This window comes from Neopsephotus bourkii, unplaced genomic scaffold (assembly GCF_033783945.1).
Source record: "Neopsephotus bourkii isolate Nb327-2 ecotype Australia unplaced genomic scaffold, CSIRO-AGI_Nbou_v1 NB_1060, whole genome shotgun sequence".
Classification (NCBI taxonomy): domain Eukaryota; kingdom Metazoa; phylum Chordata; class Aves; order Psittaciformes; family Psittacidae; genus Neopsephotus; species Neopsephotus bourkii.
The window spans coordinates 4,514,046-4,531,226 of NW_026901548.1; the positions used below are offsets into that span (position 1 = coordinate 4,514,046).

The 17,181-nt window shown below is 60.8% G+C and overlaps 1 protein-coding gene across 1 annotated transcript; it reads left to right on the top strand.

Annotated features, from left to right (window-relative positions):
• The first annotated feature begins 2,298 nt into the window (after positions 1 to 2,298).
• Positions 2,299 to 16,872, top strand: LOC133216526 (sacsin-like). The gene is made up of 6 exons (XM_061361288.1): positions 2,299 to 2,481; positions 2,574 to 2,676; positions 2,970 to 3,116; positions 3,937 to 5,263; positions 5,498 to 5,586; positions 6,204 to 16,872. Exons 1-6 carry the CDS (start codon positions 2,299 to 2,301, stop codon positions 16,310 to 16,312), a joined length of 11,958 nt encoding a protein of 3,985 aa, XP_061217272.1. The 3' UTR covers positions 16,313 to 16,872.
• Positions 16,873 to 17,181: the final 309 nt, after the last annotated feature.

Here is a 17,181-nt window from a genome sequence, read left to right on the forward strand (position 1 = left end):
ACGCTCCTGCAGCACTGATGGAGCCAACTGTGGAGATGTCCCCAGCATCTGAAGGGATGTAAGATCTTTGTTCTCCCTTTTTTCTTCTCTGCCCCTAAACCAGGTGGGTTATTGCTCCATTTGTTGTCACATCTTGCTCACTGAGGCCGGGAAGTCCTCGGCACTGTGCCATGCCCCCTTGTCAGGCTCAGAAGCCCTGCATGGTGCCCCCACCACAGTGCAGACGGAAAGGATCCCATGGGTCATGGAGCCCCAGACTGGTTTGGGTTGAAGGGACCTTAAAGCTCACCCAGGTCTAACCCCTTCCACTGGAGCAGCTTGCTCCAAGCCCCTGTGTCCAACCTGGCCTTGAGCACTGCCAGGGATGGGGCAGCCACAGCTTCTCTGGGCACCCTGTGCCAGCGCCTCAGCACCCTCACAGGGAAGAGCTTCTGCCTAAGAGCTCAGCTCAGTCTCCCCTCAGGCAGGTTAAGGCTGGTCTGGCCACAGGCTATGTCCAGACTGTGCTCTCCCCACTGCTATGGCACAAGTTTGGTGACTCCAAGAGCGGAACAGGAAGGAATTAACTTGGCTTCTCTTGTGGCTGTTTTTGGCCTCCTCCCTTTCCATCCCACCTGCCCTATAGCCTCTCTCATTAGAGCAGGGGCAGCGATACTAGCAACGCTTTCTACCTGTAGGTCTGGAGCACCCGTCCAGGCCTCCCCTGTCCTGTGCTGGAGCAACAACAGGCTCCTTGCTCCAAACAACCTGGCCTCCATCCTCAGCTGCCTGGTCTGGGCTGCCCAGTGCTGTGGCCAGAGTTCCCTTTGGTGGTAGCGGAGGGTTAATGAAATAGGGGAAGATGCTTTGGGTGATGCGGGAGCAGGGAAAGGATGGGCTGTGGGACTGTTCCCCACTGCCTGTGTCCCTGAAGATGCCTTTCTCAGTGCCCTCCTGTTCTCCCTGTCCCCACACAGCTCTTGTGCCTTGGCTGTGTGTTCATGGGGACCCAGGTAGGGACACCCCTCAGAGGTGACTTGTTTGAAGGAGTCAGGCGGGCTCATTGTTACCTTCTGCCCAGGGCATGGGGAGCTGGAAGAGAGCTGCGGAGCCTTCCCTCCCATCAATCCCACCCAGCCCTTCAACCCATGGCCACGCCTCCCCCATCCCACAGACATGTCCCAAAGTTGTCCCCTCCTACAGGTACCCATCACCCCATACGCATGCTCCACTTCCTCCCTACCCCATTTCCATGTCTCCATGTTCTTCCCACTCCACTGCTATGTCCCCCCATGCCCCATCATATAGCCACATGTCACTGTCCCCCAGCCTATAGCAATTCCAACTATATCCCCACGTGCCGTGGTGATGTGCCCCTGCTCACAGCAATCCTACCCCATAGCTGTGTCCCATGTAACTCCATCACCCCATAGCTGTATGCCCATGGGTCCCACTGCATTGCCATAGCCCCATGGCCACCTGCCCACAGCCTTATCCCCACAGTCTTGTGGGCCATACCCCAGTGGACCCCATCTCACTGCTATGGTCTTGCATGCTCTGAATCACATTCCTACACCTCTTGCCCCATAACCATGCCCCTGAAGCCCTCCTCGATGGCCATGGCTCCATGGCCTCAGTCCCATAGCCGTGCCCTCCCACTGTGCTCTGTGCAATAGACACATTCCCATCAATCTCTGACCCATCACCATACCCCAGTAGCCCCATCCCTACAGCTGTGTCCCCACTGCCCCATTACCATCATCCCCAGCCCATAGCCATACCCCTATCCCCAATGGCCCCCACCCTACAGCCACACCCCCATTGCTATCGCCTGACGGTCCTTGCCCCATGGCCGTGTCCCCACGTATCCCGTCCCCTTGCCCCATTGCCATCTTGCTGCCCTCCCCCCGCACCGCCTCCTCCCTGCCCCTGTGTCCCGGCCCCTCTCTTGCTCCAGCTCTGGGGATTAAAATGCCCGGAAAGGAGAGGCGGGTGCAGCGGAGAAACGAAACCACCGGGGCTGCGGGGGAAGGGACCGCCCCCCCCGGCACTGCCGGTCATGGGCACGGCGCAGCCGGACGCGTGAGTGCGAGCAGCGGGACCCTGGGGGGCTATGGGGGACGGGGGGGGGATGGCTGGAGCCCGCCGGGGTCACTGGGGCTGTCGGTGGGACTGGGGAGCCCCAAGGGTTGCTGCGGGAGGTGGGGATCATGCGGGGCTGAAGGGAAGTTTCGGTGCTGGAGCAGCCCAGGGAGAGACGGGGGCTTGGGGAGGGGGGGGCATCCCTGAAGTGGTTGTTTCAGGGGGTGCTGTAGGGAGATGGAGCCCCTGACCCCCCCCCGAAGAAGGGGACATCCTGGGGTTCCATGGGGGTCCTGGTTACCCCTGGAGCCCCCATTCTCTTTGCTTTGCAGGCAGGCATTCTGCCAGCGGGCACCCGTCTTCCTTGACTACCTGCAGAGCATCCTGCAGAAGTACCCCGACGGGGGGCAGATCCTCAAGGTGAGAGGATCCCAGCACGCCGGTGCCCAGCGGGTTGGTGCTTTACCCTGCGGGCTATGGGGGGGGCACTGATCCCTGAATCCCGACTCCAGGAGCTGGTGCAGAACGCTGACGATGCCGGCGCTAAGGAGGTCGTGTTCGTGTCTGATGAGAGGGAGTTCGACATCGGCAGAGGAGGGCTGGAGGGCACCCAGGGTGAGAAGCACTGCGGGCACTGGGAGAGAGGGGGCAAAGGGCAGGGGTGACACTGGGGGAGACTGGGGGATGTGGGTGAAGAGGAGTCAGAGCGGACTGGGAGAACTGGCAGCAGGGAGGTGTTCAGCGCTGTGCTGGGCGCACTGAGGGTACTGGGAGGACTCAGTACAGAGAACTGGGGGGGACTTCTGTGTGACTGGAGGGGGGACTGAGGCTGTGGGGACACTGAGCATGGGTCACAGTTCCCCTTGCACATCCCAACCCTCCCCTAACCCACGGTCCTGCCCTCCCAGGCCCAGCTCTCCTGGCCTACAATGATGCCCTGATGTGCCCCCGGGACTGGGCAGGGATCCTGAGCCCAGGGGTGTCGCACAAGCGGAAGGACCCCGGCACCGTGGGGCGGTTTGGCCTGGGCTTCACCTCCGTCTACCACCTCACTGGTGAGTGGCACTGGGGGTTCAACTGGAGTTGAACTGGGGGTATGGGTGGTACTGGGGGCACTGAACTGGCTGTGGGTGATGGGGGGTCACTGAGGGTGGGTGAAATGGGGGGGCTGTGTCTGAAGTGAGGACACCTGAAGCTGGGGGGATGCTGGGGAGAGGCTGGGTGGCAATGGGGGGCAGGGCTGGGGTGGCAATGGGGGGCAGGGATGGGGTGGCAATGGGGGGCAGGGCTGGGGTGGCAACGGGGGGCAGGGCTGGGGTGGCAACGGGGGCAGGGATGGGGTGGCAATGGGGGGCAGGGCTGGGGTGGCAATGGGGGGCAGGGATGGGGTGGCAATGGGGGGCAGGGATGGGGTGGCAACGGGGGGCAGGGCTGGGGTGGCAATGGGGGGCAGGGATGGGGTGGCAATGGGGGGCAGGGATGGGGTGGCAATGGGGGGCAGGGCTGGGGTGGCAATGGGGGGCAGGGCTGGGGTGACAACGGGGGCAGGGATGGGGTGGCAATGGGGGGCAGGGCTGGGGTGGCAATGGGGGGCAGGGATGGGGTGGCAATGGGGTCAGGGCTGGGGTGGCAATGGGGGGCAGGGATGGGGTGGCAATGGGGGGCAGGGATGGGGTGGCAATGGGGGGCAGGGCTGCAGGGGCAGACTGAGGGGGGCTTGATGAAGTGGGATTAAGCTTCAGCTCATGGGAGGCGCTGTGGGGTTGCACTTGAGGGTAAGCGGGTGGGAACCTGGGACTCCGATGGGTTGGGATGATGTGGGGAGGCGGTGGCGTCCATGCCATCCCTGTGGGCTCATGGTCCCCATGTCTCCAGACCTCCCAGGTGTGCTGAGCCCCCCATCCTTGGGGGTGCTGGACCCCGAATGCCGGGTGCTGCCAGGCGCCGGTGCCCGCTGGGATGTCTCTGCAGCCCAGGACCTTCCTGGCCTTTTCGAGCCCTTCTGGGCTGGGCTGGAGGCTGTGGGGCAGCGCCGTGGCTCTGCCCAGGGCACCCTTTTCCGCTTCCCCCTCCGCCGGCAGCCCTCGGGGATCGCTGCAGGGGTCTCCCATCCCGAGCGCATCCGTAGCCTCCTCCAGACCTTCCTGACCGAGGCCCCTCTTGCCCTCCTCTTCCTCCGCCACATCCGCCGCGTGACCTTGTACCACGTGGCCCCTGATGGGGTCCGGACGCTCATGGGGACCCTCGCGGCATCCCCTCTGCCTCTCCCTGTCCCAGTGCCACCAGGGGACGAGGGGCTGAGCCTGGCATGGTGCCTGCTGGCCCTGCATGGGGATGGAGTGGGGGACAGGAGCGAGTGGCTGGTGGCCACGGGCAGGGCCACGGAGGGTCCGGCCGTGAAGCTGGGGGCAAAGCTGGGGTGCTGCCCTGAGCTGAGCCTGGCGCACCCCCTCCACGGGCCCTGCCGAGGGCGGCTGTGCTGCTTCCTACCCCTGCCAGCCACTGACGAGACCGCCACAGGGCTGCCCGTCCATGCCAGTGCCCCCTTCGCCCTCTCCGACGACCGCCGCCACCTCCGCTGGCCCGAGGAGGGTGAGGAGGGTGAAGACGATGCCCGCTGGAACACCCTGCTGCTGCTCGGCCTCCTGCCGCGGCTCTACAGCCACATGGCCGCTGTGGCCACAGCCCTGCCCGGCACCGATGCCTACAGCACATGGCCAGACCCTGAGCTCACACCCGGCTGTGGCCGTACCCGCAGCCTGGTGACCCACGTGTGCCGGGGGCTGGCAGCCGCCCGCACCCTGGTGCCAGCCGCAGCGGGGGCCGTGGGGCGGCTCCGGGCTGCAGAGGCCCTGCTGCTGCCCGCGGCCATGGGGGACGCAGAGCGCGCGGTCCGGGCCTTGCTGCTGGCAGCCGGGGAGCCGGTGGCTGAGGTCCCGGCCCACGTCAGGAGGGCTCTGGCGCTGGGGATGGCGCAGGGCGTGCGGGAGGCCACGGCGGGACACGTGCGGGAGGTGCTGCGGAGCCACGGCGCTGCGGGCATCCCGGAGGGGGAGCGGCTGGCACTGCTGCGCTATGTGGCCGGGGATGGGTGCCATGCTGAGCTGCGGGGGCTTCCCCTCCTGCCCCGTGCCGATGGGACCTTTGTGGCCTTTGGAACCGCGGCAGACGTCGTCTACGTGGACACATGCGACTGCCCCAGGTGAGTCCGTGGCCCCGGGCAGCCCCATTCCCCGTGGGAGCGGGCACACAGGCTGCCTGCCCAGGGCACAGCTCCCGCTCCTGAGCTGAAAGAGGGGCCACAGCCGAGCCTGGACCCTTGGTCACCTCCCTGCCCTCCTCATGGCATCACCGAGCGGGAGCAGAGCCAGGTCCAGGAGGCTCTTTGGGCCCTGTTACCCCTCTGGTCCCCCAGCACCTCTGCTTGTCTCCACAGGGAGCTCCTGCCCGGCCTGGCTGGGTCTTTCCTGCCCTCAGACCTGGAGCCAGGCTTGGAGAGCCTCCTGCGAGGCATTGCCAAGGCGGGTAAGAGATGGGGGGTCCCTGCACCACCTTTCAGCCCTACACCCCTCGGTACCCTTGTACATCCCAGGGCTCCTCTGCAGCCCGGGTATCCCCCTGTACCACAGTGATGCTCCCTGTACATACCTGGGGTCTGTGATCCCCTGACTGAGGCCACTTCCTGGGCTTCCCCCAGCATTCCATTGTGTAGATCCCAAATGTCCCTGTCTATCCAGGTTGGGGTGCATTGCCTGAGCCCAGGGCCACCTCTAGTACCTGCATTTCCTTGTACCCCTGGGTACTCTGCTGTCCTTGCTGTTCTTCCCACATTCTCCCATCCCCTCTGTGCTCCTTTGGATCCTGGCTCTCCCTCTATTCCCCAACCAAGGACCTCTGTGGCCTCCCATACTGGTCCCTCTTACACCCCTTTTCCTCTTGGATCTTCTCTATTGCCACGAGTCGGGGGTTCCGCTGTTGCTCCTATTCCTCCACTATCCCTCCAGAGCCCAGCTCCTCCTATCCCCAGTATGCCACCCCCCCATCCCCTGCAGATCTCAGGTTCTTTCCCCCACACCCTGGGTTCCCTCTTCCAGGTCCCTGCTCCCACATACCCCTCACCCAGCCTCTGCTCCCACACACAGGTCTCTTCCCCAACCTGGTCCTGCTGGATCCAGCCGTGACTGCCCGGACACTACGCTCGGCCCTGCCTCCTGCCTGGTCCTCCCCGTCTTCAACCCCAGTGACCTGGTACCTGGACCAAGGCCCCCCCCAGCCCCCAGCCTCCTGGTTCCCAGCCCTGTGGCAATTCCTGGCCCACCACATGGAAGACCTGGGCCCTCTGGAGGGGCTCCCTCTCATTGCCCTGTCCCCACTGGATGCCCCCAGCATCCGCCTGGCTCCGCTGATTCCCCAGTCCAGTCTTATCTTCCAGGCATGGGAGGACCAGCACCTGCCACTTGCTGTGTGCTCTGTGCTGGAGGTCCTGGGCTGCTCAGTGGTGCCTCCAGGCACATGGCACAGCTGCCTGCCCCGCTATGTCTTACCTCCATCCCCACTCAATGCCCTGCGGGCCCTGGGCAGGCAGGGGGCTGCAGCTGTGGCCTCCCGCCTGGCCTCGCTGCCTGCTGTGGATGTGGACACCCTCCGGCTCTACCTGGCAGACATCCCATCCCTGACAAAGCAGGACAGGGCCACACTGGCTGCTCTGCCCCTCTTCACCCCACTGCCCTGCTTGGCCACCCCGCAGCCCACAGAGCTGGTACCAGCCGGTGACACCCTGGCAATGGAGCCAGAGTTGAAGCTGCCCAGAGATGTGGTGCTGCCGGAGGCTGTGTTGCAGTGCCGAGATGAAGCTGACAGTCGGCTCCTGGGGAGGCTCCAGAAGCCCCTCATCAGTGTAGTCCAGGTGATGCTGGAGGCCGTCAGAGCTGTGGCCAGAGGTGCTTACGCAGGGCGGGCAGCTGAGACACAGGCTCTGCTGCTCTGGGTGCTGCGGAACGGAGACATCCTCTTTGCACGGAGCCCCCCGCTCAAGCAGGCCTGCAGCAAGCTGGCGTTCCTGGAGACCCCCAATGGCCCTGCGTGCCCACAAGACCTCTACGACCCCTGCGAGAGCACCCTGCAGGCGCTGCTGGGCCCCGAGTGCTTTCCTCCTGCTGCCTTCCGCAGCCCGCCTGTCCTCCGCGCCTTGAGAACCCTGGGCTTGCGGCACGGTGAGAGGTGCCTGGTGCCCTCGGACATCCTAAAGGCTGCAGCACACGTGAGTCCGGGTGACAAGGCAGCTCTGGGCAGAGCTCAGGCACTGATCAAGGTCTGCAACCACCCCAAGGCACTGTCTGGCTTCAGCAATGCGCAGCTCTCACAGCTCCAGTCCTTGCCGTGGGTGCCGAGCTCCAAGTGCACTGGAAAGCCTGGGCGGCCCTTCCTGTCCCCAAAGGAGCTGCGGTCCACCCAGTACCAGCCCCTGGTGGGGCTTGCAATGCATCTGACTGCTGCTTTTGGGCCAGAGGCAGAGAAGAAGCTGGGGCTGAGCCAAACTCCACCACCAGAGAAAGTGTGGAAGCAGCTGAGGGAGCTGGCAGGGCGCAGGGACATGGGTGAGGTAGGTGCTGCGCTCCGGCCTGTCTACCAGCACATGCAGGACAACCTAAAGACCTTTAGGACTGCCCCGGACGATGCTGTGGTGTGGACTGGAGCTGGGTTTGTCCTGCCCCGTGATGCCGTGCTGAGCTACCCTGAGGAGCTGGAGCTGGGGATGCTGGTGCCCCGGGTGCCCCTTGACTTCCTGCCCTACAGCTGCCTCTTCAGGGCTTGGGGGGTGGAGATGAGGGTAAGTGAGGAGAGAGCAGTAGCAGCTCTGCGCCGCCTTGGGGAGGACATAGACACACGCAGCTCCCGAGCTGGCACTGCAGCAGAGCTGCGGGTGGTCGTAGCTGTCCTGCAGTGGCTGAAGAGTCGAGGGCACCAGGGTGAGGGCACGGTGCCAGCTCCTGTGAGGATCCTGGAGGGCTCAGGCTTTGCACTCCGTCCGGCTGCCACCACCGTGTACCTGGACATGGAGCTGGATGCAGAGGAGGATGTTCAGGAGGTGGTGCATGAGGCAGTGCCATCCAGCACAGCCACATTCTTTGGCACGGAGCTGCTCAGTACGCGGGTGCTGGGGCCAGAGCCATTCACCGCCTGCGGCCCCTCGGAATCCATCACCTTACGGCTCCGCAACATCCTCCAGGAGTACGGCGATGAAAGTGACCTCTTCACAGAGATGGTGCAGAATGCAGAGGATGCTGGGGCTACCGTGTGCCGCTTCCTCCTGGACTTGCGACGCTGCAGAAAGGCCACCTCTGGGTTGCTAGATCCCGGCATGGGCGCCTGCCATGGCCCAGCCCTCTGGGCCTACAACGATGCCCTGTTCACAGAGGATGACCTCCGTAACATCACACGGGTTGGGGCTGCTACAAAGGAGGGCCAGGCAGGCCGGATCGGGCGTTTTGGGCTGGGCTTCTGCTCTGTCTACCGTGTCACAGATGTGCCGGCAGTGCTGAGTGGGGAAACACTGCTCATCTTTGATCCCAATGGCACCCATCTGGGCAAGCACATCCCCAGGGCTGGCAGCCCCGGCATCCGCCTGGACTTCTCCAGCCGACCACGCATCCTCCGTGCCTTTGCTGAGCAGTTCCGGCCCTACCACGGTATCTTTGGGTGCCGCCTGCCTAAGGCAGGACCCTTTCCAGGAAGCCTTTTCCGTCTGCCTTTTCGCACTGAGGAGGAAGCTTTGACATCAAAGATTTGCTCAGAGGCCTTTGGTACAGTGCGCATTCGGTCTCTTGGCACCAGCTTCCTTGGCTCTAACCGGCTCCTGCTGCTCTTCCTGCGGAAGGTGAGAGAGATGTCCCTGGAGATGCTGCCAGACACAGCCACCTCTGCGGAGGATACCATGCCCCTGGCCACGCTGCGGCGAAAGGAGATCCGAGACTTGGGCACCCTTGGGGACCCCCCTAGCTGGGCAGCCATTGAACAGCTCACAGCCCGCGAGGAAGCATCCAAGACCACGTGGCACTACTTAGTTTTGGTGTGTCATGGTGAGGAGGAGCTGTTGGAACTGTTTCACAAGAATCCACAGGCAGGGCACCCTCCTTCACCTCCCATGGCTGGTGTGGCCCTTCCCCTTGCCCCTACTGCAGGCGGCAAGTGGGTGCCACGTCTGGATGCCGAGGAGGGGCAAGTCTTTTGCCACCTTCCCATGCCAGTCACCTCAGGGCTGCCAATCCATGTGCATGGGGCCTTCAACGTCCTCTCAAACCGTAAGGGGCTGTGGGACACAAAAGAGCGAGGTGAATGGAATCGGATGCTGCTCCGCAATGCTGTGCCTGCTGCCTGGCTCCGGGCACTGGATCTCCTCCACTCCATGCATGAGGCAGGTGAGTTGGAGAACTATGAATATCACACCTTCTGGCCGGACGCTAACACCGCCCGTTACCCCTTTACAGAGGCTGTGACTGGTTTCTATCAAGCTGTGGCATCCAGGAATGGCCTCAGGCTCTTTTCTGATGGCCGCTCATGGTGCTCCCTGCAGGACGCTCGCTTCCTGCACCAAGCTGTGGTCAAACACCCCAAGCTGGGCGCTCTGGCAAAGCGTGTCTTTGCCACCACCCTGCCCCATCCCCTGTTAGCTGTGGCCTTGCCAGAGGAGGTGCAGAAGGGCCTCGGGGAGGCAGTGAAGGATGGCATCTACGACTGGCCCCGCTTTTACTGCGAGCTTGTGCTTCCCAATTTGAAAGACCTCTCTGTTGTTGACCGGGACCCACTGCTTCTCCATGCACTGGATATGCACCACCATGATATCAACAAAGTGCTGCAGACAGTGCCCTGCATTCCTGCCACCCCTCATGGTCACCTGCAGCTCATCAATTGCCTGGTACATCCAAGAGGCCGCACTGCCTCTTTATATGACCCTAAGGATGGGCGCTTCCCCACTGGGGATGCTTTCCTTTCCCCAGAAATACTAAGCCAACTGGAGAGGCTGGGCATGGTTAAGGACAAAACGACCTTGCCAGAGCTGCTGGAACGGGCAAAGACAGTGAAACCTATCTGGACTGAGGACCATGCCAAAGGCTACCATAGGGCTGCCTGCATCCTTGAGCTGCTTCAGGATGCAGTGGAGGAGAGGGTGAACAACACCATGCAGGCAGCTTTCCAGTCTGTGCCCTTCCTCCCTGGTACACTGCCAACTGGTGAACATGTGCTGTTGCCTGCTGGCCAGCTCTATCTCCAAGCCCCACTAGTGGGACTCATCCACCCTGTCTTTGCTCCTAAAGTGCTGGGGGAAAAATTCAGCCTCTCCAGGGAAGTGGAATCCTTCTTGGGACTGAACCGGCAGATACCAGCAGCTGCAGTCCTTGAGCAGCTGGAGGCACTGAGCTGTAGCTCCAATGCTCTCCCTTTGAAGAACCTGCAGGACAGCGCCCATTGCTGCTACAGTTACCTGCACACACTGCTCCAGAAAGACCACTCCATCTGGGGTGAGGTGGCTTCTGCAGCGGCCCAAAAGAAGCCCTTCATCTTGGTGGGCTCCCACTTTGTGCCAGTCATGGCTGTGGCTGAGAAACTGTCATTTAAGGCTGCCCCATATCTTCACCAGCTTCCAGAGCAGTACCAACCCTACAAGCAACTCTGGGAGTGTGTGGGGCTGCGCCACACCTTCACCTGGGATGATTATGCCAGAGTCCTCCACACCCTGGCAGAGATGCACGCTGGAGAGCCCCTGCCTGCCGCGGAGCTGGCTCTGGCCTTGCGGCTGGTGTCTGTTGGCTTGATGCTAGATGACAAAGAGCCAGATGCCTACCAGACCCAAAGACTCTTTCTACCCGACCAGGAGGGCGTTTTGCGTCCACGGGACAAGCTCTACTTCAATGATATGCCATGGATGCCGATGGACAGAGACATCCTGCTGTGCCACGAACAGCTATCCCGAGCCACAGCCCAGCGCTGCGGTGTGCCTACCACACGTCACCGAGCACTGGAGAAAAGCCAACTGCTCATCGCAGGCATGAGCCCCTGGGCACAGCCATTTGGTGCCCATGAAGACTTGCCTACCCGGCTGAAGAACATCTTGGGTGAGTATCCAGCATCTGCTCGTGATATCGTGACAGAGCTGGTCCAGAACGCAGATGATGCTGGTGCAAGGCTCGTGCACTTCGTGTGGGACCGCCGGCAGCACCCAGCAGATGCCACTTTTGGTGAGAAATGGACATCGCTGCAGGGCCCAGCTCTCTGCATCTACAATGACAGCCCCTTCCAGCAGCAGGACATTGAAGGCATTCAGCTTCTGGGGGTGGGTGGCAAGCAAGGCCGGCAGAATGTCACAGGCAGATATGGCCTTGGCTTCAACACTGTCTATCACTTTACTGACTGCCCAGCCTTCCTCACTGGAGACAGTGCCCTGTGTGTCTTTGATCCTCATCTCTACTACGTGCCCACAGCCACAACTGAGAGTCCTGGTGGGATGTTTGCTGTCACCCCTGAATTCAAGAGGAGCTTCCCAGATATTTATGGCACCTTCTTACCCTCCCTCTTCAACCTGAACAAGGGTGTCCTTTTCCGTCTGCCCCTCCGCACTGCAACTGGGGCTATCTTCTCCAGGGTGTCTGGAACAGTTGTGCGAGACCACGACATCATGGCAATGGAGAAAGTACTGGCTGAGGAAGGTGAGGACTTGGTGCTCTTCCTCCGGCACGTCCGCACCGTGATCTTCTCTGAGATCCCCCCAGATGGGGAGCAATTGTTGGAGAGGCTGCGGGTGGACACGGAGCTGACAGATCGTGATGCAGAGCTGAGACGGGCATATCAAGTGAGATTGAGCCAAGACATGGACGAGAACAGCCCCACCTCTGTCTCCTATATGATGAAAGTCAAAACCAGCAGGGCCAAGGCCAGCACTGTGTGGAGGGTGATCTCTCAGATTGGGGTGCAGGAGGGGACTGAGGAATCTCCAGTGCCTGGGAGGCTGCCCTATGGGGCTGTGGCTGCCTGCCTGAAGCCATTGGTCTCGCGTACATTCACAGGCAGAGCTTTCTGCACCCTCCCACTGCCGCTGAGCACAGGGCTACCTGTGCACATCAATGCCAACTTCTCTGTGGATGCAGCCAGACGCATTCTCCGCCAGGACTCAGGAAGCACAGAGGCAGCCTGGAACAGCTTCTTGCTCCAGCGCTTGATGGCTCCACTATACTGTGCCTTTCTCACCAGGCAGTGGAAAGCCCTGGGGCCTGAAGGGCTCCAGTACAAGTCCCTGAAGGTCTGCCAGCAGCAGCTGGTCTTCCATTACCTCCAGTTCTTCCCTGTTGTGAAAGAAGCACAACCCGCCTTTCAGGACCTGGTGAGGAATGTCTATAGGCACCTCAGCTGTGCACCCCTGGTGCCTGTGTACCACATCAAGACACTTAGCAAGCTACCTGACAGCGTGGTGACAGTGACCTGGGCATCTCCAGGTGGTGGGAATGTGCTAACAGAGCCATACTTCCTTCAGACAGCTCCTGAGCCAGCTCTCCAGAAGGTGCTGCAGCAGCTGAACATGAACCTGGTGCCACCATTCACTCACCTGAAGCAGATATACCAGATGTTCATTGAAGCCCATGTGGATGCTGTTGCCTTCCAGGCAGCCTCTCTACGGCGCTTCCTCAAGGCCCTGGCACTCCCCGTGCCCTGCATGCTAGCAGAGACACCCCTGAGGACCCCAGAGAGCTGTGCCATCCTGCTGAGATGCTGCCTGGAGTCCCGGGATGTGGACAAGGCAGAACTGGAAGGCCTGCCCTTGCTGGCCACGCAAGACGGCTGCCTGAATGCCCTCAGCACCCAACACCCAGTCTTCCGCAGCTCCTTTGCCCACCTCTTCCCCCTTCACTGCCGCCGCTTTGCCGACAAGTTGGTTTCTGGCTTGACCCTGCCTTGCTTTGTGAAGGAGCTTGACCTCCTGGAGGCCACACCGCTCATCCAGGAGACACTGGGTCACCTGAATTGGACCACAGAGGAGAATAAGTGGCTCAAGGAGCTGTGGAAGTTCTTCAGCACTGTGGTCTACATATCCGCAGCGACCAAAGACAAGTTGGAGGCAAACATGAATTCATTCATGAATCATCTCCGGGATGTGATAGTGCTGCCTGTTGAGGGGAATAAGCCAGGCTCACAGCGCCGACTGCCTCTATCCTCCCTCCCCAATGTTCTTTTTGAGTGTGAGACACAAGTGGGGAAGGTGCTGCACAAACTGGGCATCCCTGTGCTCCAGCAGCATCTGCTGCCTCCTGAATTTGCCTACCACTGCCTGAAAACAAGGACACTGTCAGCCACAGAGCCCACGGCTCTGGTGTCCCTGCTGGCAGACACCAGAGCTGATCTCCACTGGAGAGATTTAGAAGAGAGGGATGTGACTGTCCTGCTGTGCTCTGTGCAAGGAAAACTGGATTCGCTGGCACTGCAGCAGCTCCAGCTCCTGCCTCTCTTCCAGAAGTACAATGGGGACTACGTTTCTGTGGCACCCTACTGCAAGGTGCTGTTGCTCAACAGCCAGTTCCAAAAACTGCCCAAGGGTGTTGAAGCCCTGTACAACCTGAAGAAGAACATGGTGCTGCTCACAGCAGACAAGATGCACCGACAGCTGGCCAAAGATTTGGGGTGGGAGGTCACAGATGACAAGCAGCTCTTCAAGACTGTGGTGTTGCCCCAGCTGTCCCAGCTCACGGCACAACAGCTTATGGAAGCTCTGCGCTTGTACTTTAAGCTGAAATACATCTGTGATGCTAAGTTGGAGGAAGCTGTTGTGGCAGCTTTTCGGACTGTGGCCTTTATACCTGATGCCCAAGGTGTGCTGCGCCTGGCCTCCTACTTCTATATCAACACAGAGTCCTTCAGCACCCTGCGGCTCCAACACCGCTTTGTGCCCAAGTCTTTCATCAAGGAGCTAACTCACCACAAGCAAGCTGCTGAGGATTTCCTGCTTCAGGCAGGTGTTCGCACCAGCCTCTCTGCAGAGGATTTTGTGGCACTGGCCTTGGAGATAGAACAAGAAGCCACTCAGGCTGGGTGCCATGTTGAAGACCTGCTGGTGCGACAGCATGAGATGCTCGAAGAGCTTGGTGCCCTGTTGGACGATCCCAGAGAGACCCCCCCAGGGAGTTTCCTGGAGCAGATTGCCTCAATCCGCTTCCTGCCTCCACTGGACATCCCCCAAAACCTGAGGAACCTCCACCCCCCCTTTGCAGCTCACACTAAGCCTGTGGCCCTGAAAGGCAGTGTTTACCATTGCCAAGCAGACGTGGCTGAGCTCCTGTGGACATCAGCGGCTATCCTGCCAAAGTCCTTTGCACTCAAGAAGAACCTCCTGGAGGCCATGGGAGTCCTTGTAGAGATACCCACTGCTCTGGTGGTGGCCAACCTGGAGCAGCTGTGCAGGGTAGCCTGCCAGACACTGCAGGAGGTGAACACGCGGGCCGATGTGCTCCACAAGGTGTACAACTTCTTGCAGGCCCATCTGAACGAGGTGGATGCAGGGCGCCTCACTGAGCTGCCTGTGGTGCTGGCCAAGTCAGGGGACATGGTCATGCCATGGCGAGTAGTGACAGCACTCCCGGAGGAGGCTTGCTTTTACCCCTATCTCCTCACACCTGACCCCCACATAAGTGTCTATAGAGACCTCCTGCAACACCTTGGCGTGGTCCTTCTCCCCACACTGACTCACTACAGCCGTGTCCTGGCCCAAATCCACCAGGAGAGCGACGCCGGCAGGACCCTCAATACCGTCCAGAAGAAGACAGTCCTGCTGGCCACACACCACTTCTTCCAGCTGCTGCGGGATGCAGTGCAGGCCCCTGATTTCTCCAGCGTGTCTGAGCTGTACTTGCTGAGCACTGCTGACTGCCTGGAGCCATCCCACGAGCTGTACTTCAATGACTGCGTGTCCTCAAATACCTCCAAGGTCCTGGGGAAGACCTTTGTGTTTATGGCTGAACTACCGGGGATTGGGCACAATGCCTGGTGGCTGCTGCAAATGCTGCCACAGCACCTGCGGCCACGGGCACTCTCAGAGGTGACAGAGCAGCAGCTGGAGAGCAGCCTGCAGCCGTGCCGCTACGGTTCTCAGTGCCCTGGGCAGAGGTGGCTGCAGACCCTCCTGGTGTCACCATGGTTTAGGATGGGGCTGGAGTCCCTGCTCCAGTGGCAGAGCCACAGGGCTATGAGAAGAATAGAAGCGGACTGTGGCTTTGCATTGGAGCAGCTGAAAGTGCAGTGCTGCGAGGACATCCGCACGGTGCTGGTGCACAATGGTGCCAAAGTAGAGGGCACCTCCCAGCCACGGGTTGTCCATGTGTGCCTGGCTGGTGGTGCCCAGCGGCTCCTCTATATCCGGCATGCAGAGATGGTCCTGAGCCGGCACCAGCTGAGGGTCCTGGAGACACTAGCACAGGAAATCAATACCATCCTGGGTGGGCAGCTGGATGCACAAGCCTTGTCAGTGCTGCGCGAAATGCTGGTCTGCCAGGAGCCACGGGATGTGGCCTTTGCTCTGGAGGAGAATGATGTGGCCCTGGTGGGTGCTGCACTGGAGGCGGAGGAGGTCATGGCACCAGAGCCGGAGAAGAGCTTGCGTGGGGAGGCTACGGCAAGGGGGAAGCCACGGAAGGATTGCCGCAGCCTGATGCCAGAGGGCAGCGGAGGTCACAGCATGGCAACCTTACGGAGTGCTAGCAGGGAGCCAAAGGTGCTGCTGGGTGCTGCCCAGCACCACTGCTGGGAATGGGAAGACCATGGCTCCTGGTTGTGCATTGAGGAGGCCATGGCCCTGACTCCATCCATCCCAGAAGCGCAGCGGTGGCTGCGGCAAGCTGAGAGTGACCTTCAGGCAGCCCATAATGACATCAGGTGCTGCTGCTCCAACTGGGTGCTTTTCAAGGTGCACCAGGCCCTGGGGAAGGCGCTGGTGGCTGCTGTACTTTGCTGTGGTAAAGCCTTTGAGGCCCCACCAGGGCTGGTGGGGCTGGCCCAGTGGCTGGAGGTGGCAGCGCCAAAGCTGAGGGGCCTGGCAGAGGAGGTGGAGTGGTTGCATAGCTATGGCGTGGATGGCAAAGCCACACAGTACCCGAGTTACCACCCCTTCCCCATCACCCCCACCGAGGCCTTCCACAGTGTGGATGAGGAGGAGGTATTGAAGCGGGTGCAGGGAGTGCTAGGGAGGCTGCAGGACCATGTGGGCAGCATGTGAGGATGTGCCCATGGAAGGAGGTATTGCCAGCTGGAACACGGGACCACCATGGACCTGTCATGGCCTCACCACAAATCAAGAGTTATGGCTTATAAGTTATGGAACCTTATGACTTAGTGGTGAATAAGTGAATTTGTGTAATAGTCTGTTTGTCATTTCTGTTTGTGGCATTTCTGCATGAGTTTATGAAATAAAGCTTAACAGAGTACATTGTCCTGTCAGTGTGATGTTTTCCCTGTTGTACCAGTTTTAATCTCACTGCTTGCACTCTGGTACCTTCCTGCTGCAAATCAGGGAGGAAAAGAGTCAGTAATTCCATCTGTGTATGTTTTGTTCTCGTACTGAACTGGAACTCCTGCACCAGCGGCAGACGAGGGCTGAAGTTTGAGGCTCTCACAGGAAGCTCCAGCTGCTCCACTGGTTTCCCTGAGCAATGGACCTGCTCTGCTGTCATTGCGCTCACATCCTTCATACCCCAGTGAACCCATGCCCCTTCAATCAACACCAGGATCAGGGCTGTTCCCTTCTGCTCCTTCTCTCCTGGGCTCCTCGGGCAGCATGCTCTACCCCCGGTGTTCTCCAGGGCCAGCAATGGTCTCTGCACAGCATTTGTCAGAGCAAACCGGTGCCGGCGAGCCCGGGCACGCTGTGATTCTGAGATTCCAGGACTGATTCCTTGTACGTGGCCGTGTTTCCCCCAGCTTGAGGAGCAGCCCGAGGAGCCTTGGTCAGCGCTGGCACAGGCTGTGCCCGATGGCAGCACCAGAGCAGGCGCCCTGCAGCCACCCAGGGGTCAGGCTGAGCGCCCAGACCTTTGGTCCCTCACCCGTGCCCAGCCCTGCCCACAGCTGCAAAGAGCCTGAAAGAGC